Source organism: Caretta caretta, chromosome 1, assembly GCF_965140235.1.
Source record: "Caretta caretta isolate rCarCar2 chromosome 1, rCarCar1.hap1, whole genome shotgun sequence".
Taxonomy (NCBI): Eukaryota; Metazoa; Chordata; order Testudines; family Cheloniidae; genus Caretta; species Caretta caretta.
The window spans coordinates 64,044,007-64,070,835 of NC_134206.1; the positions used below are offsets into that span (position 1 = coordinate 64,044,007).

General features: G+C 41.4%; 2 protein-coding genes across 4 annotated transcripts in view; one reads left to right on the top strand and one right to left on the bottom strand.

The window, feature by feature from the left end:
• The first annotated feature begins 583 nt into the window (after positions 1-583).
• On the top strand, positions 584-21,419 carry MTRF1 (mitochondrial translation release factor 1). Of its 3 annotated transcripts, XM_075128783.1 has the most exons (11): positions 584-653; positions 4,359-4,798; positions 6,598-6,689; positions 7,504-7,585; positions 8,246-8,353; positions 8,444-8,616; positions 14,928-15,045; positions 17,068-17,204; positions 19,574-19,672; positions 20,750-20,829; positions 21,222-21,419. In XM_075128783.1, the coding sequence occupies exons 2-10, from the start codon at positions 4,381-4,383 to the stop codon at positions 20,810-20,812; spliced, it is 1,290 nt and encodes a 429-aa protein (XP_074984884.1). In that variant the 5' UTR covers positions 584-653; positions 4,359-4,380; the 3' UTR covers positions 20,813-20,829; positions 21,222-21,419. The 3 variants fall into 3 exon arrangements, with proteins under 3 accessions (XP_074984884.1, XP_048707415.2, XP_074984885.1); XM_048851458.2 differs by lacking the exon at positions 20,750-20,829; XM_075128784.1 differs by lacking the exons at positions 19,574-19,672; positions 20,750-20,829.
• A 2,978-nt stretch (positions 21,420-24,397) lies between these two features.
• WBP4 (WW domain binding protein 4) overlaps positions 24,398-26,829 on the bottom strand; it is a 46,071-nt gene continuing 43,639 nt past the window's right edge. Inside the window, exon 14 of the mRNA XM_048851490.2 lies at positions 24,398-24,857. The gene's annotated coding sequence lies outside the window, so the exon portion shown is untranslated. The remainder of the gene's footprint in view (positions 24,858-26,829) is intronic.

The window sequence follows — 26,829 nt, forward strand, 5'->3', positions numbered from 1 at the left end:
CCTGGCTGTTTGGAGAGGCACAGCCTCCCCTAACTGGCCCTCCATACAATTTCAGAAACGTGATGCGGCCCTCAGGCCAAGAAGTTTGCCTGCCCCTGGTTTAGGAGGACAAATTCGGTGAGATACAAATGTATGCTGAATCCCTTTCCAGAATTGGCAGTTTCTGGTGGAAAAACTATTTACTCAAAAAATTCCTGACCTGCACTACCCATAAACTAAAAAGTCAAATAAAAAACCTGAAATTGATTATTCTTTGAAAATGCATGATTTTTAGTCAATCTAATGATTTTTAAGGCCCTGACTCATGTTTTTTGAATAGTTGCATCTGGCAATATTGAATTCCACACAAATGATTTATTTATATTGTTGTGCCAGCTGCTACACAATAAGGACCTTGGCTGGGGGCTTTTGATCAGTGCCACAATAAAATAAAATAAAATAATAAAAAGTAAATAATAAACATAAATAATATTTTTAGAAATTGCATATTCTCCATCTATGAGTGTGTTGCCTTTCAGGCTTATGATGAAAAAAGGGGTTAACAGCTCTGTGACTGAGGCATTCTGGGAGCTGTAGTGCTTAGCAAGAATCCTGGGAGTGGTAGTTCTTTTTCAGCCTTTCTCTTCCTCTCTGTAATGGCTGCATGTTATAAGGTACTGTCTCCGTCTGTTCTTCTCTGGGCAAGTTTATTTTAAAATTCTGTGCTACCATTTTTTGTTGGTAAAATACCCCTCGAGGAGGGCCCTTGGTTCCGAAGGTGGTATCACCTCTAGCAGTGCTGGGATGTTAGCCCTGGGAAGAGAGCTGCTGTATGGAAGGTGGCATGGAGAATAAAGAGCAAAGGGGTTAACTGGAAAATTTACTGTAACTGCATCTGGGATTTCATAACTGCATAGTGATTTTAACTTAACAAATATATTTTTCAGCTTTACAAATATCATATATTCCTATAATGATGAAGGGGTGGAAGGGAGTAGCTAGCTGGCTGAATTCCTGCTGAACTGATCACTTTCATGCTGATGAGATTTAATTGTATTGTTAGTTGTGTGTTAGGGCACCTAAAGCCTTGGATAGGTGTGTTTTAAATTGTTGTTATTCAAGTTGAAATAAATGAACCTTAACTGAAACCATCAAGTTAAAACTATTTTTAAGAATTACATTTTTCTGTTACTAATAGTGCCTTTAATTATTAAAACTGAAAGATATTTTAAAATCTAATTTACTTATTGCTTTGTTTTTTTATTAGCTCTCTGATTGACTAGTATATATTCACTGTCCAATCTCAATTTTTTCACCATCAGTTTCATTTTCTGGTTCTGATGCACTACCTACAAGCCTGCAGTGTTTTGATTGCAAACATTGCAGGAGAAAGCTTAATTGAAATTTTTAAAAAATTAATAGAAACAAATGTTTTGGCCATAAGTTTTGTAAAAGTTTGGTTTCAAAATACTTACATTTTGGGACAAATTTAATCTGACAACATCTATTTAAGAGAGATAATTATTTGTGTGTAATTATTTCTAGGCAATGCACCTGCCCAGTTTGTCTGAACCACACAGTAGTTTAAGTATCATGAAATAACCGTTTTTGTTTGTTTTTAATTTCCGAAGAGCTCAGGTGAGGCTGTATTAAAAACAATTATTGAATACTTATGCTTTTCAGAACATCAGGTACTCTGACTCTCTTAGTGGTGTTTCATATTGTTTTTATAATGCGGTTAATTGAGTCAACATAGAAAACTGTGGACCAAATTGACCTGGCATAAGCAGCTGAAACTCTATTGACATCAATGAATCGCATCTTTTTAAGTGAAGTCTAAATTTGGGGCTGTGCAATTAAGTCCAGGGCTGTAGATGACTGACCTGATTGTGCATTGTTCTAACAGAAGCATGTCAAGATATGGGCAAGGAAAACGATGTGTAGAACAACCCCTTGGGGCTATCAGCAGCCAAGTGTCAATTAGAGCAGCCCTCAGGTTGCTATAATTTGTACCAGGGGCTAGGCGCGACCTAGCCAGCTTGTGAATAGTGGGAGGTGCAAAGGAATTCTTCCTGATTCCGTCAATGCCTGTGACACTTGACAGTTAGGTCAACAATTTGAAATACTCCGCTTCTTGCCATGATAGGCTCGCTGACACAGTGGATGGAATTAGAGAGTTAAAGTGGTGTGTTAATAAAAGGCCTGAAGGTGAACAAAAAATATCTGCTACTGACCTGAAAGAAACCATGATATCAAGAAATTAAAACTGGCATACTGTGACATATATGGCATATACCTACTTGCCCACATCTGTGTCTAAGGTGTTAAAAGAAAATGACCCTGAATTTTATTTAATTGTAAAAATATTTCTGTCTCCATGAGTTTAAAAAATAGAAGATGAGACAAAGAACTCCCACTGAGATTAATATAAATAACATGGAATTTATTTAAAACAAATCTCTTGGTCTTCTGTAACTGTCTTGAGAATTTTGACTGTTGCGGGGGAAGGTTCCTTCCCTCATTCTCTGAGCCTTGCACTTTATATCAATCACACCTCTGAGAAGTAGGTGTAAAATGTTACCATAGCAGAATAATAGCATTTTTCACAGATGTAAATACTGACGCAAAGTGCTAAAGAATCAGGCCTTCAGAAATAAATACGAGGACTTTATCCTTCATGGTTATTCTGTAGTGAGACGGTGACTATTTCTTCTTCCTACTTTCTTGAGGCAAGGTGGGAGAGGGAGTTCCTTGTTTGCTCTCCAAACCCTGTCACTTCAGGCAGTGCAATTCTTCAGATTTCTTTCTCTGAAAAGTCCTAGCATGTGGTTATCTGAGAGGGGATCTCTTCCCCTATAATCCACTGCAGTGGTTAAAATTATCTGGGATGCTCTTTATGTTGGTTTCCAGGCAGTGTCTCCTACTTCCTCCACAAACTCCAAACCTCTCCTTGTTGCGGAAGAGATGCAGAGGAAACTGCAGGGAACTTCATGGAATTTCCACTTGACTTAATCCATTCCTACATAGTATTTTGTTTTCTTTCTGCAAGAAACGCTAAAACTTTTTCAAACAAGTTAGTAGAAGCTTGAGTTTTCCCCTCCTAAAATGGAATTACCTGCATCTTTTGAAACAGGTCACCCAAAAACACATACACTTTTTACTTTAATTGTGTTGCAGTTCAGGATCAAGACACTTAAAAATAATGACCTCTCTTGAACCAATGCCTTGAAAAAAAGTTTTGTTAGTTGAATGAATGGCGGATTGCCAACCAAAATTAGGTGGCCTGTTTCCTCTCAAATTGACACAGGAAGGATGAGAAAATATGGACAAAGACAAAAGGACTCGCAGTATTGGCAGAGGCGGTAGGAACCCTTAGTTCCATAACGAATCCTTTCTTGTGTCACAGTCTCACTGAAGTCAATAGGACTACTTGTCAGAGTAAGGACTATTCATGTGAATATGGAATGCAGGTTTAGGCACCTTGATAGGCCACAACAGCAGGACTTCCTGTTACAAACTGGAAAAGATTCTGTGATGTGAAATGTACAAACTGGTGAAGAAATAAAGACCTTTCCCTGAACAATGGCCATAATTTCCAAAAGGAATAAGTACTATGTTACTGTTCTTGCATCACGGTAGAATAGTTCAGACAAATTAGTTGTACTTAAGACTGCTTTTTTTTTATTTATTGAAATTATTGTAAGACTTTTTTTTAACTGAAATTATTTTAATTAATTAAATTAAATTATTTGTAAATTTAATTTGGAAATATATGCACAATAGGCTATGTAGCATTGTTGCAATGGCACCAATCCTGCAAACACTGATGCATGTCAGTAGTCTTGCCAATTAACCTGTTGCAAGATCAGGACCAGTGTTACTAATACACTCATGGCCATGCTCTGCTCTCAGTTACACTAGTGTAAGATTTTCTACACTAGAAAAGATTTGCTGGTATAGATATACTGGCAGAGCTATGCCAGCAACCTCCCCAACTGTAGATGCAGCTTATACCAGCAAGAAAGTTCTTTTGCCAGTATAATAGCTTAAACCAGTTCCCCAAATCAAATAAACTATACTGGCAAACTGACTCTTTTGCCGGCATAACTGTGTCTATGCTTCGGCTTTTGCCGGCATAGCTATGTTAATTGGGATGTGACTTTCTTCACACTGCTAACCAACATAGCTATGCCAGTAAAAGTTTCTAGTGTGGTCCAGACCTAAATCTGGGATGGTTCCATCTAAGGTGGAATGGCATTACTACATTTATATTGATGCAACTAAGAGCAGGATTAGACCCCTATTTAGCATTTTAAAATACATTTTTTTTTAAAAGCCAATGAAAAAGTGGCCCATATTGTATCTGCTTTAAATTTCAGGTGCTGAACAGTAAAAGCTGAGATGAAACCTCACGGTGGCGTTGGGCTTTTTAGAAGTCTGCTTGCTAATTGTTTTCATCGCTATCACCATCACTGCTCTCCTCTTGTTAAAAGGATAGGTCACATGATGGAACTATCTATCTTTAGGCGCAATTATTTATTAAAAATAGTTAAACCTACTCTGTCACTTAATGATTGGTCAAGGAGATATCACCAGGATTTTAGAGCACTGTGGAAGCATGAAGCTGTGGAAAAATATCTAGAGACCTTAAACAGAGAATACCAGCGGGTTGGCCAGTTGTTAAATAGTGGCTCAATGAATGAGTATGATCGAAGCACTCTGAGCAGAAGACATAATCATTTATCCACCCTTGTAGCTGCATTTCAAGAAATACAAGAGGCAGAAAGAGAAGTTCAAGAGATAGAATCCATGTGTACAAGTAAGTAAAATGCATCTGTTTACGCAAAGCAGCTTTTTTTATGATGCAATATGCCTTATTACCCAGAATTTGAAACAAGTCACTCAGGGAGCAGTACACTAGGCACATACATTTTCCTGAGGGTCCTCCGTGTCCCTATTAAAGCCTTCTAGATCCTCCCATTTCGTTTTGCTTTAGCCCCACCACACCTACTCTTGAGGCCTCAGAGTGACCAATTTTGCAGAGCAGGCCAGTGTCATGTACATTACACATTCAAAGTCACGTGAATGCTGTCTTTAGCTGAAATATTCTAGAAAGCTTTGTTTTTAAGACTACTGTAGCCCTTGTTTCATAGGGCTAATGACAGTTTTCTTCCTAGGGACATATTTTAGGTAAGGCTAATTTATTTGGGCTGGGGGGGGGGTGATTTATAGTACATCAGACTTGACATCGTAATTTAAATTTGGATTTTGGTGTTTGGTTCATTGATATCTATTAAATTATGGGCTTTGCACATCTCTTCGAGATGCTCAATCCCAAACCCTGAATTGTCAGGCTTCAGTTTAATCTTATGTGAAATACTAGTTCCTTGAAGATATTTGAGAATTCTCATGTGGAGTGAAATAAACAAATAGTTATCCCACAATCAAAACTATGCCCAGTGGTTTTCAACATATTGACTCATGATGTGGAAGATGTGGGTGGCGGGGGAGAAAGCAAGGTAGCAGAAATTGCTGATGATACCATTATTAATATTAGGACTAGGAAGAAATGCAAAGAATGGAGCTTACAAATTTGGTAATTGTGCAACACTGGCAAGTGAAATTTCGAGTATGTGGTGTAAGGTAATGCACACACTAAATAAGGAAAGTAGCCACTGATAGTACTACATACACTAATGGGTAGTAAATTAGTAGCAAGAGACAACAGAACGTAGAGCAGGGAGAACTTCGAATGGCAGCCAAAAGCCAATGTAAGGGATGCAGTGTCTACACAGACACTACATCGCCCTAACTACACCGACATAAGCCCTGCACCTCTCGTGGAGGTGGAGTTATTATGTCAGTGTAATAGGGCACTTACATTACAGCAAGGCTGTAGCGTGTACACTGACATAATTAGGTTGAGGTAAAATCCTTAAGTCGACCTAATTTTGTAGTGTAGACTAGGCCTTAGTGGTGCCGCTAGATCAAGGACGAGATAAATTGGTAGGAAAGCTTAGACTGCCACTGCCCTTGCTTTTCCTCTTCCTTTGGTAAAATAGAGGATGTTGGTCTCCAGGGTTGTTGATCCACCATAAATTTACTTTTAAAAACAAACACACAGATAAAAATCCTGATGTATTGGGACCCCACTCATTCTCAGTAAGGGGATAGTTCAGGATCCCTGCCCATTCAGTCCATAGTCTCACTGTTGAGGCTGCCAACAAGTTTGCCAATTACTGTAAATAGTTATTAGTTTTAGTAGGAATTAGATTATCAGTTTGTTTCATATGTGCCAGTGAAGAGCTGTGGCATAGGGAATGACTTTTAGCTGCTACTGACTTTGGCTAGGTTTGAACTGGAGATATAGAGGTAAAATCCTGTGTTCCCCATTTCTAGTCTCCCGAGCCATCCAGGACTCCTGAAGATCTGAACATTTAATTAGTAATGTACATCATCTTATGCTTCTGTCGTTATTTGGTATTTCATGCTGAGAATAAGCAATTCCCTGCAATGGAAACGATTATCTATTGTAATAGGTGTAATTTGGCATTTGTATTACAATTTGCTCTAAACTAAATAGATTGGTTAACATTTATTTCTATCATTGGAATTTAGAGCTAGACAGCAGAGTTGAGAAACAGATGCTAGAACTTGCCTTGGAAGAGAAGGAAATCATTAACCAAAAAATCAACACATTTTGCAAAAAGGTGAGCTAGAGGTGAAGGTACAGAGTCTTTAAGATGAACATCTCTTGACATCTTCATTTACAAGTCTTCATACAGCCACGCAATTTTATTGTACCAGACAAGATTTTTTTAACAACAGACTATAACACTTGCCGTTAATGAAACAGGTCTAGCTTCTGTTTTCTCATTGGAAAAGACCTGGAAATGTTTACTGTTAGAAAGTCTCACTACTGCCAAATGCACCTTAGAAGCTCTTTCTTTTAGACACTTTTTGTATGTGTGCTTGTTTGTTTGCTGTCATTGAAAAGTCTGTAACACAGTGAACTACTATGCTACGAAGACATGGCATGGGGTTCCGCCAGTTGTTCATGGCAGCAGAGAGGGTACAGAGATGTCTTGAAAGGCTTTATCCTCATGGAACTTTCAATCCTTTATCATTTTCTTCAGTTGAATGCGACCAGTGTGTGAAAATAATTATAGTAAGAGAAGCTGAAAGAAATCCAGTGGAAGGCTTTATGTTGTGAATCAAGTGTTTGTATTTTAGAAAATTAAGATAATCTGATTGTATGAAATAGAATCTTTGGAAAAATAAGGTCAGTGTCAGTGTAAACTGACTTTCCTGGCTAGTATCATTATATTCACAAGGGAGGCTGCAGTGGTTGATTTGGTGGTCTCATGCTTGGCATTGTGGAGTTAAATTTTTAATTAGCCTCCATTAACACACCAAAATTTCAAAGTCTGGGGTTTGTGCATGTTCAGACTGATGCAACCATGAGAGCTGGCTGTAAATTTGATCGGGAAGGGAAATACTGATATTTTTTTTCTTTCTTTTCAGCTTTTCCAGAATATAGTGCCAAGGGAGAAACATGATGAAAGTGATGTTATATTAGAGGTGACATCGGGCAGAACCACTGGAGGTCAGCAAAGTCATCACAAGTAAAGGTTACTCCAAACCTCCATCCAGGTTTACAAGGCTTCGTTAAATTAGGCTTGAATAAAGACTGGGAGTGGATGAGTCATTACACAAACTAAAAACTATTTCCCCTTACCAATTTTTCCCCTACTGTTACTTACACCTTCTTGTCAACTGTTTGAAATGGGCCATCCTGATTATCACTACAAAAGTTTTTTTTTTCTCCTGCTGATAATAGCCCACATTAATTGATGAGTCTTGTTAGACTTGCTATGGCAACACCCATTTTTTCATGTTCTCTGTGTGTATAAATATCTTCCTACTGTATTTTCTACTGCATGCATCCGATGAAGTGGGTTTTAGCCCATGAAAGCTTATGCCCTGATAAATTCCTTAGTCTCTAAGGTGCCACAAGTACTCCTCGTTCTTTCTGCTGATACAGACTAACATGGCTACCACGCTAAAGGCTTCAATTGTTTCTCTTACATTTTAATAATGTAAAATGGCACTTTGTAGAGATGAGCATTAATTTATCTGCATAAAGCACTATCTCCAACGACAATGATCTTTAGAGTTACTGCTAATGCTAAAAATTGGTAATTTTGAGGGAAGAGTCTATAAACTTATATTTCATGTTGTGCTGTCTAAATATTTAATTTTGTAGGTGACATTTGCCAACAGTTCACCAAAGAAATGTTTGAGATGTACCAGAATTATGCAGATTACAAATGTTGGATCTTTGACATTCTGAACTACACACCAGCTGAGATTGGTATGATAATGTTCTGTTCTTTCTGCCAACAAGACTAAGTTAAAGCTGTGTCTTTGGACTGTACCTCTTATGCAATATTTGTCTTTCAAGGTGGATTGCATCATGCAGCTGCTCATATTTCGGGAGACTGTGTCTACAGGTATTTAAAATATGAGGGAGGGACTCACAGAGTTCAGCGAATTCCTGAGACTGGCCTCTCGTCAAGAATGCAGCGTATTCACACTGGGACAATGTCAGTTGTTGTCCTACCTCAGCCAGAGGAGGTAAACTAACCTTTAATCAGAATAAAATTGAAGTGTCTTCCTGGCTTTTCTTTTTGGCATTTGAGTGTGTTATATTTAAAACAACAAACCCCAAAGGCTAAGCCAAGTTACTGCTATTATTTTATGGGTGCCAACCTATATTGTCAAGTCCAGACAAAGGATACACAAGCTTTTCTTCTGTGCCAGGCTGTAACTCTTGGCTCAGCACCTGGCTAAAGGATTCCCTACCAACTTTACTGGATCCTCAAAAGCAACTTTTTAGAAATCCACTACTGCCTGAGATACAGTGCAATTCAAGGGCATAAGGATACAGACCAGTCAGCTTAACTTCAGTACCCAGAAAGATAATGGAGCAAATAACCAACCAATAATTTTGCAAACACTTAGAAGATAATAAGGTGATAAGTAACAGTCAGCATGGATTTGTCAAGAACAAACCAACCTAAGAGCTTTTTTTCAGAGGGTAACAAGCCTTGTGGATAGGGGGGAAATAGTAGATGTGGTATATCTTGACTTTAATAAGGCTTTTGCTACTCATATGACCTTCTCATAAACAAACTAGGGAGATACAGCTTATATGGAGTTACTATACCGTGGTGCATAACTGGGTGGAAAACCATTCCCCGAGAGTAGTTATCAGTGTTTCACAGTCAAGCTGGAAGGCATATTGAGTGGGGTCCCACAGGGATTGGTCCTGGGCCCAGTTTTGATCAATATCTTCTTCCATTATTTAGATAATGGCATAGAGAGTACACTTATAAAGTTTGCAGGTGATGTCAAGCTGGGAGGGATTGCAAATGCTTTGGAGGTTAGGATTAAAATTCAAAATGGTCTGGACAAACTGGAGAAATGTCTGAAGTAAACAGGATGAAATTCAATAAGGACAAATGCAAAGTACTCCACTTAGGAAGAAACAATCAATTGCACACATACAAAATAGGAAATGCTGCCTAGGAAGGAGTACTGCGGAAAGGGATCTGGTGGTCATAGTGGATCACAAGGTAAATAGGAGTGAACAGTGTAACGTTGCAAAAAAAGCAACATTATTCTGGGATGTATTAGCAGGAGTGTTGTAAGCAAGATACGAGAAGTAATTCTTCCACTCTACTCCGCTGATTAGACCTCAACTGGAGTATTGTCTCCAATTCTGTGAGCCACATTTCAGGAAAGATGTGGACAAATTGGAGAAAGTCCAGATGATAGCAACAAAAATGATTAAAGATGACCTATGAGGAAAGACTGAAAAAATTGGGTTTGTGAGGGGGGACATAACGGTTTTCAAGTACATAAAAGGTTGTTACAAGGAAGGGCAAAAAATTGTTCTTGTTCACCTCTGAGGATAGGACAAGTAGCAATGGGCTTAAATTGTAGCAAGGGAGGTTTAGTTTGGACATTAGGAAAAACTTTCTAACTGTCAGGGTAGTTGAGCCTTGGAATAAATTGTCTAGGGAGGTTGTGAAATATTTGGCATTGGAAGTTTTTAAGAACAGGTTAGACAAATACCTGTCAGGTATCGTCTAGTACATCGTCCTGCCTTGAGTGCAGGAGACTGGTCTAGATGGCATCTCGAGGTCCATTCCAATCTTACACTTCTGTGATTCTATGGAAGTTAATGTTGTTAAGCTCTCCAGCTCCTGGCATTCACAAAACTGACTCACTAGGAGTAAAACCAGTTCTAAATTAAATAATGTATTGAGGCTTGGGAGTACATCTAGACAAAAGTTTGGTATGACACAATCAACCTTTCGGAATATTCTTTTTTCTTTTCAATCACACATCTTATTTTTGGTACTTTCCTCTGCTTAGATACACTCTAAATCTAGGTATCACCTTCAGCTCAGCGCTTTACCACACATCTAAATTGTGTCTGAATTTTGCCACTCATTTCTGTACATTTCCAAGAGCCAGCCTTTCTTCTCAGTCCATTCAGCTGAAGCTGATCCAGGCCTTCGTTGTCTCGCATCTCCATGGCTGCAAACTCCCTTTTGGTCTTGTTTCACTTAGATCCATTAAAAACATTGCAGCAAAAATCATCTAGGCTTGTAACTTTGACCAAGTCACTTCCCTCTTTGGATCCCTCCATTCGCTCCCCCTTATTCACCATATCAAGTATGAACTACTTGTCTTAGCTTTTAAGGCCCTTCGTGGCCTATCTCTAACCCTGTCCTGTCATAGACCTCAGCCAAAATCTTCAAACCTGGTGCTTAAAATTAAACTTGTACCTAAGCTGTAATTTTCAAAAATGCCAAGACAGTTTAGTAAACTAAGAACCATTAACTTGATAGAGTTTGTACATGTTTGTAGAGTGCCTTGAACAATGGAGCCCATGGGCTCCAGGCAGGCCCACTGACGGAGTGGGGGCAAAGGGGGCAATTGCCCAGGGGCTGGGGCAATAAAAAAGGGCCCCAGGGGCTGCTGCTGTGGGAGCTGGGAGCCCCGGGCCCTTTTAAATTGCCTGGGCTCCAGGGCTCTTAGGCGCATGCTCCTGAGTCCCAGCACCCACCACGGGCTGCAGAACAGGGGAGGCAGGGACGGCTCGGGGGAAGGAGCTGGGCATAGGACCGCTGGGGGGCAGACTTGAGATTGGACTCAGGATCCAGCAGCCGCTGATCCAACATCTGTAGCAAAGGCACTGGCAGCACCCCACTGGGCACTGGTCGGGCTTTGTCTGGGGTCCGCCAGGGAGGAGAAGGGCAGGGTGGGTCTGGGAAACGGGATGGGAGGGTGTTTTAGTGACAGCGCTAGGCTGGTGGTGGGGGTGGTGTTTAAGGGTATTTTGATTTGGGCTGGTGGCTGTTCTTTCGGGTTATGTGGCTGATCTCATTTGGGGATTATCACTGGTATTTGGGAGTGATGGGATGATTGGAGATGGGGCTGGTAGTTGGGGGTGAGGATGTGTTGCTGTTGGGACTCTTGTAGAGCCTCACCAGAGGATTTATTTATGTTCACTAATAATAATCCTGGTGGATACTCCATCACTGACCATTTTAAAATCAAGATCTAAAAGATCTGCTGTGGGAATTATTTTGGGGAAATTCCGTGGCCTCTGTTATGCAGGAGGTCAGACTCACTAGATGATCACAATGGTCTCTTCTGGCCTTGGAATCTATGAATAAGAGTGTAACGCTCCAAAAAGAGTTTCAACTGGTGAATGAGTAATATGTCAAAGAGGGACATACAAGCATTGGGAGATTATTGTGAGAATTTTCATACTTCCACAGCTTTAGGTTTATAAAGCCCATTAGTGCACAGTAGGTAAATTTAATCATTATTTAGGTCACTGGTTAATGTTGGGACCCTCCCTCTCCCATATAGTACTACTCTGTTTGTTTCAGACAGACTTTTAGTTGAGATTTTCCTTCATGTGCTGGGTAGGAAATTGGCAGAGGGATGAGGATTAGCTGGAACACAATGCCACGATGAATTTGGCTCAGGGAGATTAAATGACTTGCCTAAGGAAACCCAATGAATCAGTGGCACAGACAGAGATAACCCAGTGTCCTGCTCTAACCTTTAAGGCAATATTATATTAAGTATTCCCTAAATTTAGGCATAAAGGGCCTCATTTTTAAAGGAACCTCAGTTTTAAAGGAACCTCAGTTTGGCCTCCTTTGCAGATTGTTGCATAGGCATGCAGTGCCCATGACAGGGGGATTCTCTGGCTGCTTGTGGGCTGGTTCTGGTTCAGGGAAGGGGGGGATAGAATGCCACCTTGGGTAAATCACTTAATCTCTCTGGGCCTCAATTTCCTATCTGTAAAATGGTGATAGCAATCCTGCCTTTGTTTGTCTTGTCTGTTTAGACTGTAGTCGCTGTAGGGCAGGGAACTGTCTCCATGAGTGTGTACAGCACCCTGCACAATCGAGCCCTGATCTCAGTTGGGACCCAGAGGTGCTACTGTAATACAAATGCATAAATAATAACAGCTGTAATGGTTTCCCACTTGGATCTGAGTTATGGCATTTGCATGCTCAAGTACCTTTGGATACGTTCCTAGTTTTTGGATCGGTTCTCTGGAAACACCTTTTAAAAAAAAAAAAAAAGGCAGATCTAGGCTGGTTACTAGAGCATCAGGTTACCCCTGGCCTGGGGAAGGAAGGGGAGAGGGAATTCTTCAGTGTTGAGACATTGCACTGCAAGTTCCAGACGCAACGCCTTCAGGTAGTGACACAATTACAAAAACTGCAGTTTATTCTGCCTCATCCTCCCAAAGGCCAATGAGAAGAAACTGCTTTGGTGATATAATGGGGAAGGGGCTGGGTGGTATCTGAGAAACAAACAAATTCTGAAGCAGCTCTGGAGCTTGCAGCAGTCCCAGGTGGATGAGAAAGGCAGCTGGATGGATACCCATGGGGAAGAGCTGAAAGTTAGAATCTCTGTGGTTGGTAAATGTGTATTAGAGAAAATGATCCACAGAAACACAGACAGTAGGAGACTGGAAAGAAGCGAAGGGGCTGTGCCCATCCTTTCTAGGGGGCCTGTTGACTGTTCTGCCCTGGGGCCCAGAATTGCTGTCGATGGGCCTGCCTCTAGGTGTGGCCACCACACAGATAATAAATAGTAACCTTTCTCTGTTCTTCAGCAGTTTTAGGATCTTAGCCTGCAAACACTTACACATGTGCTTAAATCAATGGGACTATACGGGGGATTTAAATTAGGCACATTCATAAAAAGAAAAGGAGTACTTGTGGCACCTTAGAGACTAACCAATTTATTTGAGCATGAGCTTTCGTGAGCTACAGCTCACTTCATCGGATGCATACCGTGGAAACTGCAGCAGACTTTATATATACACAGAGAATATGAAACAATACCTCCTCCCACCCCACTGTCCTGCTGGTAATAGCTTATCTAAAGTGATCATCAGGTGGGCCATTTCCAGCACAAATCCAGGTTTTCTCACCCTCCACCCCCCCCCACAAATTCACTCTCCTGCTGGTGCTAGCCCATCCAAAGTGACAACTCTTTACATAATCAAGTCGGGCTATTTCCTGCACAAATCCAGGTTTTCTCACATCCCCCCCACCCCCATACACACACAAACTCACTCTCCTGCTGGTAATAGCTCATCCAAACTGACCACTCTCCAAGTTTAGATCCAAGTTAAACCAGAACATCTGGGGGGGCGGAGGGGTAGGAAAAAACAAGAGGAAACAGGCTACCTTGCATAATGACTTAGCCACTCCCAGTCTCTATTTAAGCCTAAATTAATAGTATCCAATTTGCAAATGAATTCCAATTCAGCAGTTTCTCGCTGGAGTCTGGATTTGAAGTTTTTTTGTTTTAAGATAGCGACCTTCATGTCTGTGATTGCGTGACCAGAGAGATTGAAGTGTTCTCCGACTGGTTTATGAATGTTATAATTCTTGACATCTGATTTGTGTCCATTTATTCTTTTACGTAGAGACTGTCCAGTTTGACCAATGTACATGGCAGAGGGGCATTGCTGGCACATGATGGCATATATCACATTGGTGGATATGCAGGTGAACGAGCCTCTGATAGTGTGGCTGATGTTATTAGGCCCTGTGATGGTGTCCCCTGAATAGATATGTGGGCACAATTGGCAACGGGCTTTGTTGCAAGGATAAGTTCCTGGGTTAGTGGTTCTGTTGTGTGGTATGTGGTTGTTGGTGAGTATTTGCTTCAGGTTGCGGGGCTGTCTGTAGGCAAGGACTGGCCTGTCTCCCAAGACTTGTGAGAGTGTTGGGTCCTAAGCATCCGATGAAGTGAGCTGTAGCTCACGAAAGCTCATGCTCAAATAAATTGGTTAGTCTCTAAGGTGCCACAAGTACTCCTTTTCTTTTTGCGAATACAGACTAACACGGCTGTTACTCTGAAACCTGCACATTCATAAGTGTTTGTAGGATTGGGGCCTTTTGGTGTAGCACAGATCCACACTGGTGTGTAAGTGTGGGAAAGAAGTCAAAAGTAGTCTCTTGTACTACATCTGCTTCTGAGTCTCCCTGCCAGTTGTTGTGGTTTTACAATAACATTTTCCTATTCTTTAAAGATTTTTCTCTCCCCTGTTGCTATGTGAAAGCTTTTGCACAAATAGGGGAACTGACCGATTACACAGGGGAAACCGTGAAATTGACTACACACAAATAATTATCAAAGGCACAGAGTAAACAAACTGAAAAGAACAGAAATGTTGTTTGTTTACTAATTTCTTTCAGTTACAGTCACCTAGGTGTTACTGGTAACAATGGGAGGCAAGCAAATTTTGAACAGAAGTGGTGTTTTTAAACTGATAGTGTCTCTTTAAAATGGTTATAAGCAGATGGTAACTTAATTTTCTTTGACTCTAGGTAGATGTTAAAGTGTATCCTAAGGATTTGCGTATAGATACTTTTAGGGCCAAAGGTGCAGGAGGGCAACATGTTAACACAACGGACAGTGCTGTGAGAATAGTTCATATTCCCACTGGTAAGTGTCTTGGATTTTGTATTTTTAAACCTTTGCCTTTTAGTGCATAGATGCACATAACCTAGATCCCAAAATCAAAGGCTCTGATCCTGCATGCTGCGTCACTTTAGGCACTAGGGTCTGTCTGCAGCTGGCAGGACTGCAGCCAGTACAGAGAAAGTCAGGTGGCCCTTCTCATTTTTTGCAGGGGAGTGTGTTTGTTTATGTCAAAAATTGCATGGTCAATTTTATCTTTACAATGTGACAAACTTAATAAATGGACCACATTTTGGGGTGAGACAGGAACATCGTGGAAGACGTAAATAACTTCTGTAAACTGAGGACCCTCAACCCTCATTAAAGTTAATGACAATTGAGGGTACAGTTTGCAGCATCAGGTCCTATGTAAACAAAGGACTGAGATAAGTACCTCCTTATGTAAAGTGCTTTGAGATCTGTTGATGAAAAGTGCTATATAATTATTATATAACTGTATACACCTCTACCCCAATATAACGCTGTCCTCGGGAGCCAAAAAATCTTACCGCGTTATAGGTGAAACCGTGTTGTATTGAACTTGCTTTGATCCACCGGAGCACGCAGCCCTGCCCCCTCCCCCCGGAGCATGGCTTTACCATGTTATATCCGAATTTGTGTTATATCAGGTTGCGTATATCGGGGTAGAGGTGTATATATGTACATACACACACATACATACACACACACACAATGTAACCCTATATTATTATTTTAAACATCCTAATGTAGAAATGGCAAATTATATTTGAACACGTTAGCGCCATGGTTCTCAAACTTTTGTACTGGTGACCCCTTTCAACGAGCAAGCCTCAGTGCGACCCCCACTCCCCCCTTATAAAGTAAAAACACTTTTTAATATATTTAACACCATTATAAATGCTGGATGTAAAGCGGGTTTTGGGGTGGAGGCTGACAGCTCGCGACCCCCTACGTAATAACCTCGTGACCCCCTGAGGCAGAGGTGGGCAAACTACGGCCCGCGGGCCACATCTGGCCCACAGGACTGTCCTGCCCAGCCCTTGAGCTCCTGGCTGGGGAGGCTAGCCCCCGGCCCCTCCCCTGCTGTCCCCCCTTAGCCACGCCACTGCGCGGGCAGCACTCTGGGTGGCGGGGCTGTGAGCTCCTGCCAAGCAGAGCGGCAGCGTGTCTACCTCTGGCTGGGCGGCGTGGCTGCCAGACATGCTGCTCTGAGTGGCATGGTAAGGGGGCCGGGGCGTTGCATAAGGGGCGGGGTGTCCTGGGGGGCAGTCAGGGGACAGGGAGCAAGAGGCGGTTGGATGATTCTGTAGGGGAGGTGGTCAGGGGACAGGGAATATGGGGGGTTGGATAGGCGTGGGGTCCCGGGGGGCCTGTCAGGTGGCGGGGGTGTGGATAGGGGTCAGCAGATTGGGAGCAGGGGGGTTGGATAGGGGTGGGGTCCCAGGGCCCGGTTAGGGGCATGGGGTCCCGGGAAGGGGCAGTTAGGGGACAAGGAGCAGGAGGGATTGGATGGGTCAGGGGTTCTGAGGGGGGCAGTCAGGGGGCGGGAAGTGGGACGGGGTGGATATGGGGTGGGGGTCAGGCTGTTTAGGGAGGCACAGCCTTCCCTAGCCAGCCCTCCATACAGTTTTGCAACCCCAATGTGGCCCTGGGGCCAAAAAGTTTGCTCACCTCTGCCCTGAGGGGTCCCGACCCCCAGTTTGAGAACCCCTGCGTTAGCTGGTTTAGATGAACCCTGGACTCCCAGATGCAGCACCATAATTAAAAGTGACCCAATGAACCTCAATAAAAAACCCCTCAAGTTCACCTCTACCAGCTGTGTTAAAACTTGTCCCATTTACACTACAGTTCTAAAATATACTAACTAAAATGTTTTAAAAATACACCTTTTATCCTAGTATGAACAGGCCCTTAGAGTAAGAGCAGGATGTCCGAAAGGTTTCATTTGACTAATGTTTTAGGATTAATCCTGTTTGTTGTTTGTTATAATGGGTCTTTTTCAGTGTTCTTTTGAATTCTACACAGGATTAACAGTAGAGTGTCAGCAGGAGCGATCTCAGCAAATGAACAAGGAACTAGCTTTGCGGACACTGAGAGCTAGGTTGTATCAGGAAATCATTGAGAAAGACTTCAGCAAAAGGCAGAATGCTAGAAAACTGCAGGTGAGAACAGGTTTTCCTTATTGAAACTTGGAGATGACATTATGCCATAGCTTTGAGCTTTCAGGATTAGCAACAATAATTTCCCCCTTTTTTTGTGTGTGTGGGCAGTAGGCGAGGTGTGTACAGACGGATGTAGGTAAAAAGGACAGCATGTGCTTGTAAATGTATATAAGAATCAGGCCCTTAATTACCACCAAGGCCGGTTTACACTGGTTTGGCAATGTACGGGGGGCCTTAATGTGGATATAATTAACCAAATTTAACTTCATAACTGCATGTAACTTACACCCACTTTAACTCTCTTTTACACTAACAAGCGATTAAAGGAGCTTTTGTGTAAATGAGAATCTGGTCCAGTGAGTTTTGGTAGTCACATTCTGAAATACAATAATTGCTAGGATCCTGCAGAGTGGAGGGAAAAATAACAACGTGCTTGATACCAAAAATCTTGCCACTTTAGAGCCATACGATAATTTATTATGTCTTTGGAAGTTTAGCCAAACTATTGAGAAAGAAATAATTTAGACTGATTAACTTTTAAGTAACTGAAGTTAGTTTAAGTTAACCTTACAGACGAAGTTAAGTTGTAAGGTTCCCCCCCGTCCACCCGGCTGTACACTACCGTTCTTCTCTCTTGCTCTGAGCATCTTGCTCTTTACAACATGAACTTCAGTGGGCAGAAGCAATTAAAAAAAAAGAAAAAAGCTTCAGTACTTACAAGCTTCCAAGTGAGTTATTTAACCACTAATTGCAGATTGAATTTAAATTAACTCAGTCACTACAGCTGATGAAACCTTTATCTCGTTTGGAATTTAGGCTGAGATTTTTCAAAGCTACCTAAGGGATTTGGATGTGCACTTCCGATTAAAATTAATGGGAATTGGACATCCAAAGTGAAACTCCCACCCTTAATGTTTCACAATGCATTAAATCAATTTCTTGTTTGGAAATATAAACGTGGCTGCAAGTGAGATTTTCAAAATCTCCTAGGCGAGTTAGGCACCTAATTTCTGTTGATTTTAAATGGAAGTTGTGCACCTATTTCCCTAGGCACTTTTCAATATCTCACCCTCCATTTTAAAAAAATAAACAAACTACTTGAAATTCAGTTTTGAAACTTTCAGATTTGTTTGTAACTCCATCTTGTCACCACTAGAAGACACCCTATATCACAAATACTCTGTTTATTCCTTTGCTTGTGTTCATTTTTCTGAGCCATACTCTAGTATGGCTCCTTCACCATCCCTCTGTTATAGGGAGTACATTTTGAGTTTGCTGATTATGTAATTAGAAGTGCCACTTTAATTATCATTAGTGGGAATTGCAGCCCTACAGATTCATCTGGCTAGGACTGTGAGAGTCCTAAGCAAAGTTACTTGCCTTGTAAAGATAGTAGCCATTCAGAACGGGAGATTTAAACTGAGCTGGCACCAGCTGGTGGCTTCTCACTTTTAAAATGGGAAGCTATTTTCACAGTCTTGTGATACTGAAGAACAGCTCTACACCATTCTTCTCAAATTGCCCCCAAATGCATCTTTGAGCTGAAATCAACTGTGGAACATTTCAGCTGAAAAAATGTTTATTCAGAAAGTTTGAGTGTTCTTTAGAAATGGATGGTTATAATGGAAACTGCTCGACTAGTTCAACCATCGCTTTCTTTGCCAGCAAAAGTTATAAGTAATTATATTTTCTTTAGTGACCGAGGGCCAGAATTTGAAAGGTATTTAGGCACTTAAAGATGCAGATAGGTGACTCGTGGGATTTTGAAAAGTTTGTTTAGGTGATGAGGCACCTATTAGAATTTTCAGGATTCCTAAGCACCTAAATACCTTTCAAATTCTGGCCCTCCAGGCCTATCAAGTGCCCATCAAAGTCAATGGATACTAAGTGAAGCCCACTGCTTTAAACACTTATGCACGTGAGCAACTATGCAAGGTATATGAGGCTATTTACATGTGAAATTACTCACCTGCATAAATTTTGGCTTCTTAAACTATTCAACAACTCCTGTTATCACTACAAAGCCAATGCAGAAATAGGGAGGAGGGATGTCATAAACCTTGGCAAAATTTATATTTATACAGTAGACCAAAATGTGTAAGAGGCAGTTATCAGATTAATAATCTGTGTGTTTAAGTACTGTATTCACAAAAAGAAAGGGAGGACTTGGGGCACCTTAGAGACTAACCCATTTATTTGAGCATAAGCTTTTGTGAGCTACAGCTCACTTCATCGGATGCATTCAGTACTGTATGTATCTACAGAACAGGTTGATCTATTTCAATCTAGTTTAAGGGTGCTCATGTGCTGCTTTTGAAGGGTTTTTGTTATTAAAACTCAAAAAAATAATAGAAGTTGTTGTTGTACAGATAGGGACAAGAGCCCAGTCAGAGAGAATTCGTACCTATAACTTCACCCAGGACAGAGTCACTGACCACAGGATCTCATATGATGTCCGCAATATCAAGGTAGTTATGTTATGATAATACATGTAAAATCTGTTCAAGAGAGACAGTGTGTATGTACCTATATACATTCTTCTTATATCACTAGCCAGAGTTAATCTTGTGAAAGTAATTACTAAATTTGTCAGGAAGCTAAGAGTGGACAAAAATTGTGAAGTACCATTAAATGCCACTAACTACTGAACATCATTATAGGTTGGGAAAGCCTATATCTTTCTTTCCATCCTTTGTGATATATTATTAAAGGTGAGATACAAAAGAAAATCACTAGCCCCATTCTTTTGTTTTTTGTTTCTCTATTGTATAAAGAAGGCCTGATAAAGCACACAGTACTCACCTGAGACATTTAGTGAGTCCTTCACCAAACCAGGGAGGACTAGACTTGACATTCTTGATATATGTAAGGTAAAAAAGCAAGAAGTTGTTTGTTTAAAAATTGAAAAACAAATGGACTGCTCCAACCCACAACTTCCAGTCTGTCTTTATATGGTATAGAGGCAAAAAACACACCCTTTAAAACTTTTTGTTTTGTTTTGCTTTTTTTTCTTTGCAGGTCACCTTTAAAGGAAACAGAAAAGTTTCTTTTTAAGGTTATCTGACATATTTCTTGGTAAAATTCTATATATGGTTATATTTTTTTCACTTGAATGTGCCAAACAAATACATGATATGCTAGTATTCTGTATGAGTTCAATTTATGGGTAGATTTTGGAATAGTTTTAGCTTTTGGGCTAGTCTGTGTTGGATTGATTTTTAACTCTTAGGATGGGTTTCAAGATTGAGTTTGTTCTATGATTTGGATTTACATTTTAGGATTAGATTTAAATTTTATTGCTCAGGTTTAAGATTTAATATTATTGCAGTCACAGAGCAAATAGCATGTACTTAATTGTGCCAAACAATGAGCTAGACCCCTTAGAGAACACAGATCCCTGCCCTTGAATATTTACAATATGTTAAGATGTGACATACAAGTGAGGATCATTACAAAAATAACAGTGTGGGGGAGAATTAGACAAGGTTCAATAAATAAGATCTCATGACAATTTAGATTATTTACTTGTTCATCTTATTTTTTAGGATCCTGTTCTGATACCTTTACTCACATTGAATAGTCCCGTACTCCAGAAATTGTCCAATTGAAGTCAATGGAAAGTTTTGTGAGTAAGCTGCAACTCAGCATGAGTAAAAGTACCAGAATTTGGTCATTATTCATTACAATATCCTACATCCCATCCATTCTTGCTAGATTAATTAACTTCTTTTAGGCAATGGGGTTTGACAGATACAAGATGTTGCCAGTATTTCCTTTTGTTATTGCCAAGAAGATGCTTTGTAACCGTACGCTGTTCTTCAGCAGCATGCCTTCGACTGACTCATTTACACCACCCAAAACTGATGTCACACCAGGGGAGTAATGCAAAATTGATGGGTTGATGCATAAAGATCAGGATTCATGCAAATATTATTCCAGGAATTTTTCTTGATTGATCAGCATTCAAAAAATGCTGGTCTGTACTAATCATTAATGCTTCTCTCTTTCATTTTATAGGAATTTCTCTGTGGTGAGGGGGCACTGGATGAGCTAATCAACAGGTTGTTGGAATCTGCAGAGATGGAAGCCCTAATTGAACATTTAGAAAACTTTAAATCTTTAGAAGGAGGAGGCTGATATAGGTCTTGTACTAAATACAACACCAGTCCTTGTAATTCTGTAGAACAATAAAATGGAAGTATTTGTTAGATGGCAGATGTTGATAAAATCTGTGTCTTTCTTTCCCATATTCTGTGGTCAAATATGAAGTTGTATTTTTTTTTTAATGGTGCAACATGGCTTTTGAAAATATTCGCATATCAGCTTTGTTTTTGTTATTTTTGTGTAGAATTTAGTACTAGTGAAAGGTGCCAGCCTAAGAGCAAACTGAAATCTTCAGTTTATCCACAGAACAGTGCAGGATCCCCTGGGCAGGATCGTCTGGGAGGCTAATATGATGGGGAAAGTAGTTCAGGAGTGCTGGTTGTATTTTAAGAAGCCTTAATGAGGGCGCAGGAACAAACCATCCCGATGTGCAGAAAGAATAGCAAATATGGCAGGCGAGCAGCTTGGCTTAACAGAGAAATCTTCGGTGGGCTTAAACACAAAAAGGAAGCTTACAAGAAGTGGAAACTTGGACAGATGACTAGGGAGGAGTATAAAGATATTGTTCGAGCATGCAAGGGTGTAATCAGGAAGGCCAAAGCACAACTGGGGTTGCAGCTAGCAAGGGATGTGAAGGGTAACAAGAAGGATTTCTACAGGTATGTTAGCAACAAGAAGGTGGTCAGGGAAAGTTGGGGACCCTTACTGAATGGGGGAGGCAACCTAGTGACAAATTATGTGAAAAAAGCTGAAGCACTCAATGCTTTTTTTGCCTCGGTCTTCACAGACAAGGTCAGCTCCCAAACTGCTGCTCTGGGCAGCACAGTATGGGGAGGAGGTGAGCAGCTCTCACTGGTGAAAGAACAGGTTAAGGACTATTTAGAAAAGCTGGACATGCACAAGTCCATGGGGCCAGATCTAATGCATCCGAGGGTGCTGAGGGAGTTGGCTGATGTGATTGCAGAGCTATTGGCTATTGTCTGTGAAAACTCATGGTGATTGGGGGAGGTCCCGGATGATTGGAAAAAGGCAAGTATAGTGCCCATCTTTAAAAAAGGAAAGAAGGTGAATCCGGGGAACTACAAACTGGTCAGCCTCACCTCAGTCCCTGGAAAAATCATGGAGCTGGTCCTCAAGGAATCAATTCTGAAGCACTTAGAGGACAGGAAAGTGATCAGGAACAGTCAGCATGGATTCACCAAGGGCAAGTCATGCCTGACTAATCTAATTGCCTTCTATGACGAGATAACTGGCTCTGTGGATGAAGGGAAAGCAGTGGACGTGTTGTTCCTTGACTTTAGCAAAGCTTTTGACACAGTCTCCCACAGAATTTTTGCCAGCAAGTTAAAGAAGTATGGGCTGGATGAATGGACTATAAGGTGGATAGAAAGCTGGCTAGATCGTTGGTCTCAACAGGTAGTGATCAATGGCTCAATGTCTAGTTGGTAGCCAGTATCAAGTGGAGTGCCCCAGGGGTCTGTCCTGGGGCCGGTTTTGTTCAATATCTTCATTAATGATCTGGATGATGGGATGGATTGCACCCTCAGCAAGTTCACGGATGACACTAAGCTGGGGGGAGAGGGAGATAAACTGGAGGGTAGGGACAGGGTCTGGAGTGACCTAGACAAATTGGAGGATTGGGCTAAAAGAAATCTGATGAGGTTCAACAAGGACAAGTGCAGAGTCCTGCACTTAGGAGGGAAGAATCCCATGCACAGGCTACAGGGGACCAACTGGCTAGGTGGCAGTTCTGCAGAAAAGGACCTGGGGATTACAGTGGATGAGAAGCTGGATATGAGTCAACAGTGTTTTGCCAAGAAGGATAACGGCATATTTGGCTGCATTAGTTGGAGCATTGCCAGCAGATGGAGGGAAGTGATCATTCCCCTCTATTCAACACTGGTGAGGCCACATCTGGAGTATTGCGCCAATACTGGGCCCCTCGCTACAGAAGGGATGTGGACAAATTGGAGAGAGTCCAGTGGAGGGCAACAAAAATGATTAGGGAGCTGGGGCACATGACTTACAAGGAGAGGCTGAGGGAACTGGGCTTAAGGACTAGATAACCTCCTGAGGTGTCTTCCAACCCTAATCTTCTATGCTAGGCAATGCAGGCTTCCTCTCAGGGGGTCTCGAACCTTGATGAAGAAGGAGTCAGAGTGCAGGTTCGTTTCTATGCCTGTTCAGTCCTGGGCCCCTTGGCTCTGTAATTCCATTTGTGGAGGTGGCTTTGCAATCTAGATGTGTCCCAAGAGAATAGGGCTGAGACCACCACCAACTTCCAGTCACTACTGACTGGGGTTAAACCAGTAATAAACAGCTCATCTACGCATGCCAGGACAGCCAGCCTCCCAGGCCGACTGACCGATTTGGGCTTGCAGTAGTGCTCTAAAGATAGCTGTGTGTAGACAACGCTTTGAAGTCGCAGCTCGGACTGGAGCTCAGGCTCTGAAGCGCACCCTCCTCCCTCGGCTTCTGACCTGAGCTCCAGCCCAAGCTGCAACTTCAAAGCACTGACTACACAGCTATTTTTAGAGCGCTAGAGCGAGCCCTGGAAGCCTGAGTCTGTAAACCTGGCATGGGAGGCTCACTCCCGTGGGCTGTGTAGACCTATACCTGAAGGCTCTGATCCAGCCCGTTCCCCTAAATTCATTCTATAGTAAATTCAATACTTCTTAACATGGGCCCAGATCATCCCCTCTCAAATTAAACCCCCTGGCAGGAGCTGTAGGAATGGAAACCTCTGCAAGCTCTCCCCTCCCTCCCAAGATATCCACACATCATCCCATCAAGGGGTGGGGCAGGGCACTCACTCTGCCCCCCCCAAAATACCCAAAACCTGGAAGATTGCTAGGAAGCCATGGAAGGCCAAGGCTACCAGTGTGGCAGACCTTGTCTCTGACCATCAGGTGGGCCCTCTTCCTCGGTATTTTGGCGATGTGGCTTTCTACACAATTCATAACCTATCTGGAAACAGTATTCAAAGAGAATAAAGGAAAATCCAACAAATTCACAAATAATTTGATCAGCTCTAGTATGTGTGTGTCAGCTCAGGTGGGAATAAGAGGTTTTAAAAAAAATAACACAAATTACTTCACCAATTAATTACACAGCTTCAGCAACATACAAGGTTTTCTTAGAAGGTGGGTATTTCATCATATTACATTCCAGTTCCAGAATTAATTAGTTAAACCTTATAAAGTACTCAAAGATAAAAAGCTCTATCAGAGTGCTAAAAAACAATAACCCGAAGCCTCACTTCTAGTGTGTACGTGCAAGAGAGATTTACTCCGCAGTGTTTCAACTGCAGCACCTTAGGGATACTTGCGACTAAGTTGGTTAATTTTCTTAAGCCCTTCCTTGTTGTTGATCGTTTTGTGCACGGTGATGAGAAAAGGGAAAGCAGAAGGGAGTTCCACTCTGCTGCTTAACTTCTGATGTCCCCAGTGCAGGCACTGAAGTTTATCAGCCAGGTCCTTTCTTCCAGCCTGCTCCAGGGCATCCTGAAGGATCTTTGTCTTGTTAAGTTTATTCCATGATCGTTCATACCTGCATTTGTCACATCAAACATTACAGCATCGTGATCAGTCAATATAAGATATACGTCATCCCCATTTGTACTTGAAGTGCACCAACTGCTATGCCAGGTTTCAGAGTAGCAGCCGTGTTCGTCCGTATTTGCAAAAAGAAAAGGAGGACTTGTGGCACCTTAGAGACTAACAAATTTATTTGAGCATAAGCATGAGCATCCGATGAAGTGAGCTGTAGCTCACGAAAGCTTATGCTCAAATAAATTTGTTAGTCTCTAAGGTGCCACAAGTCCTCCTTTTCTAACTGCTATGCCATATTTTATAAAAATGTATTTATTTACCGCCCCCCAACAGAAAAGATACTGTTTGAGGCCTTATTTTCCTTCTAACATCTACTGCCATCCTAGGATTGCAATGGAGATAAGAGCAGGGACACTGTAGCAGAAAGTAGTCTAAGCTCCTGGGTCTGCACTTCCAGTAAGAAAATCAACACTGGTGGAGCTATACCCGTTGTGAATTACTGGTCCTAATTTCCCATGGCCAACATTTGCAAAATTGGGTACCCTAAATTTAAGGTCTTTGGTCCACATTTAAGTACTTAAAACAGGGCATGATTGTCCATAGTGCTGAGCAACCAGCAACTCCCATTGACTTTAATAGAAGCTGCTGGATGCTCAGCACTTGCAAAAATCATCACTACCAAGAAATAGTCCTCAGATGGATGTTATTCTAAACCTACTTATGGGAGTGGTATTAATGACAAACCACAATGTTAAAAGGGAAAGAAAAGTGCCTTTTATAATGGGAGGAAATACACCCCAGAGAGAATACAGTTGCTCATTGTATCCCTGTAGAACAAAGCAGGTACAGATTAAACCAAAGTACTATACTGTACAGTAATCCTTATTGCCTTATAGTTTGAAGTTTGCCTGTAAAATAAAAATTGTAACAAACAAATCAAATACCTGCTTTACCTCTCACTTTCTTCAATACTCATGACTGTGTATAATCCCGACCTGGTACTTTGGTATAACAATGGTAATCATTATTAGGCAATACTTTTTCAGAGATTCCAAATCCAGAAGGGACCATTGTGATCATGACCTTCTGTATAACACAGGCCACAGAACTCTCCCCCCAAAATTTTTAGAGCTTCTTTTTAGAAAAACATCCAACCTTGATTTGAAAATTGTTAGTGATAGAGAATCCACCATGACCTCTGGTAAATTGTTCCAATGGTCAGTTACCCTCACTGTCAAAATTTATGCCTGATTTCCAGTCTGAATTTGTCTAGCCTCAACTTCCAGCTATTGGACTGTGTTATAACTCACTCTGTTGAAGAGGCCATTATTAAATATTTGTTTCTCATATAGATACTTCTGGACTGCAATCAAGTCACTCCTTAACCGTCTCTTTGTTAAGCTAAATAGATTGAGCTCTTTGGGTATGTTTACACTGTAATAAAACACCCATGGCTAGCCCAGGTCAGTTGACAAAGGCTCTCAAGGTTTGGGCTGTGGAGCTATAAAACTGCAGCACAGAAGTTTGGGTGGGCTGGATCTTGGGCTTTGCAGGGTCCCAGAGCTTGGGCTCCAGCCCAAGCCCAAACAGCTGACACGGGCCAGCCATGGGTGTTTTATTCCAGAGTAGACATACTCTTGGATTCTATCATAAGGCATGTTTTCTAATCCTTTACTCATTCTTGTGGCTCTTCTCCAAACCCTCTTCAATTTATCAACACCTATCTTGAATTGTGGCATGAACTGGGGACAGTATTCCAGCACCACTCGCACCATTAACAGATACAGAGATAAAATAACCTATCTACTCTTACTGGAGATTCCCATTTATGCATCACATGATCACAGTAGCTTTTTCGGCCACCGTATGACATTTAGAGCTCATGTTCAGCTCATTATCCTCCATAACCCCCAAATTTTTTTTCAGAGTCACTGTTCCCCAGGACAGAGTCCCCCATTCTGTATGTATGG

Coding starts and splice junctions, on each gene's coding strand:
- MTRF1 (XM_048851458.2), top strand. CDS start 4,381: ATGAAACCTCACGGTGGCGTTGGGCTTTTTAGAAGTCTGCTTGCTAAT. Junction 8,617..14,927: donor TCCTACCTCAGCCAGAGGAG/GTAAACTAACCT, acceptor CTTTGACTCTAG/GTAGATGTTAAAGTGTATCC. Junction 15,046..17,067: donor AATAGTTCATATTCCCACTG/GTAAGTGTCTTG, acceptor AATTCTACACAG/GATTAACAGTAGAGTGTCAG.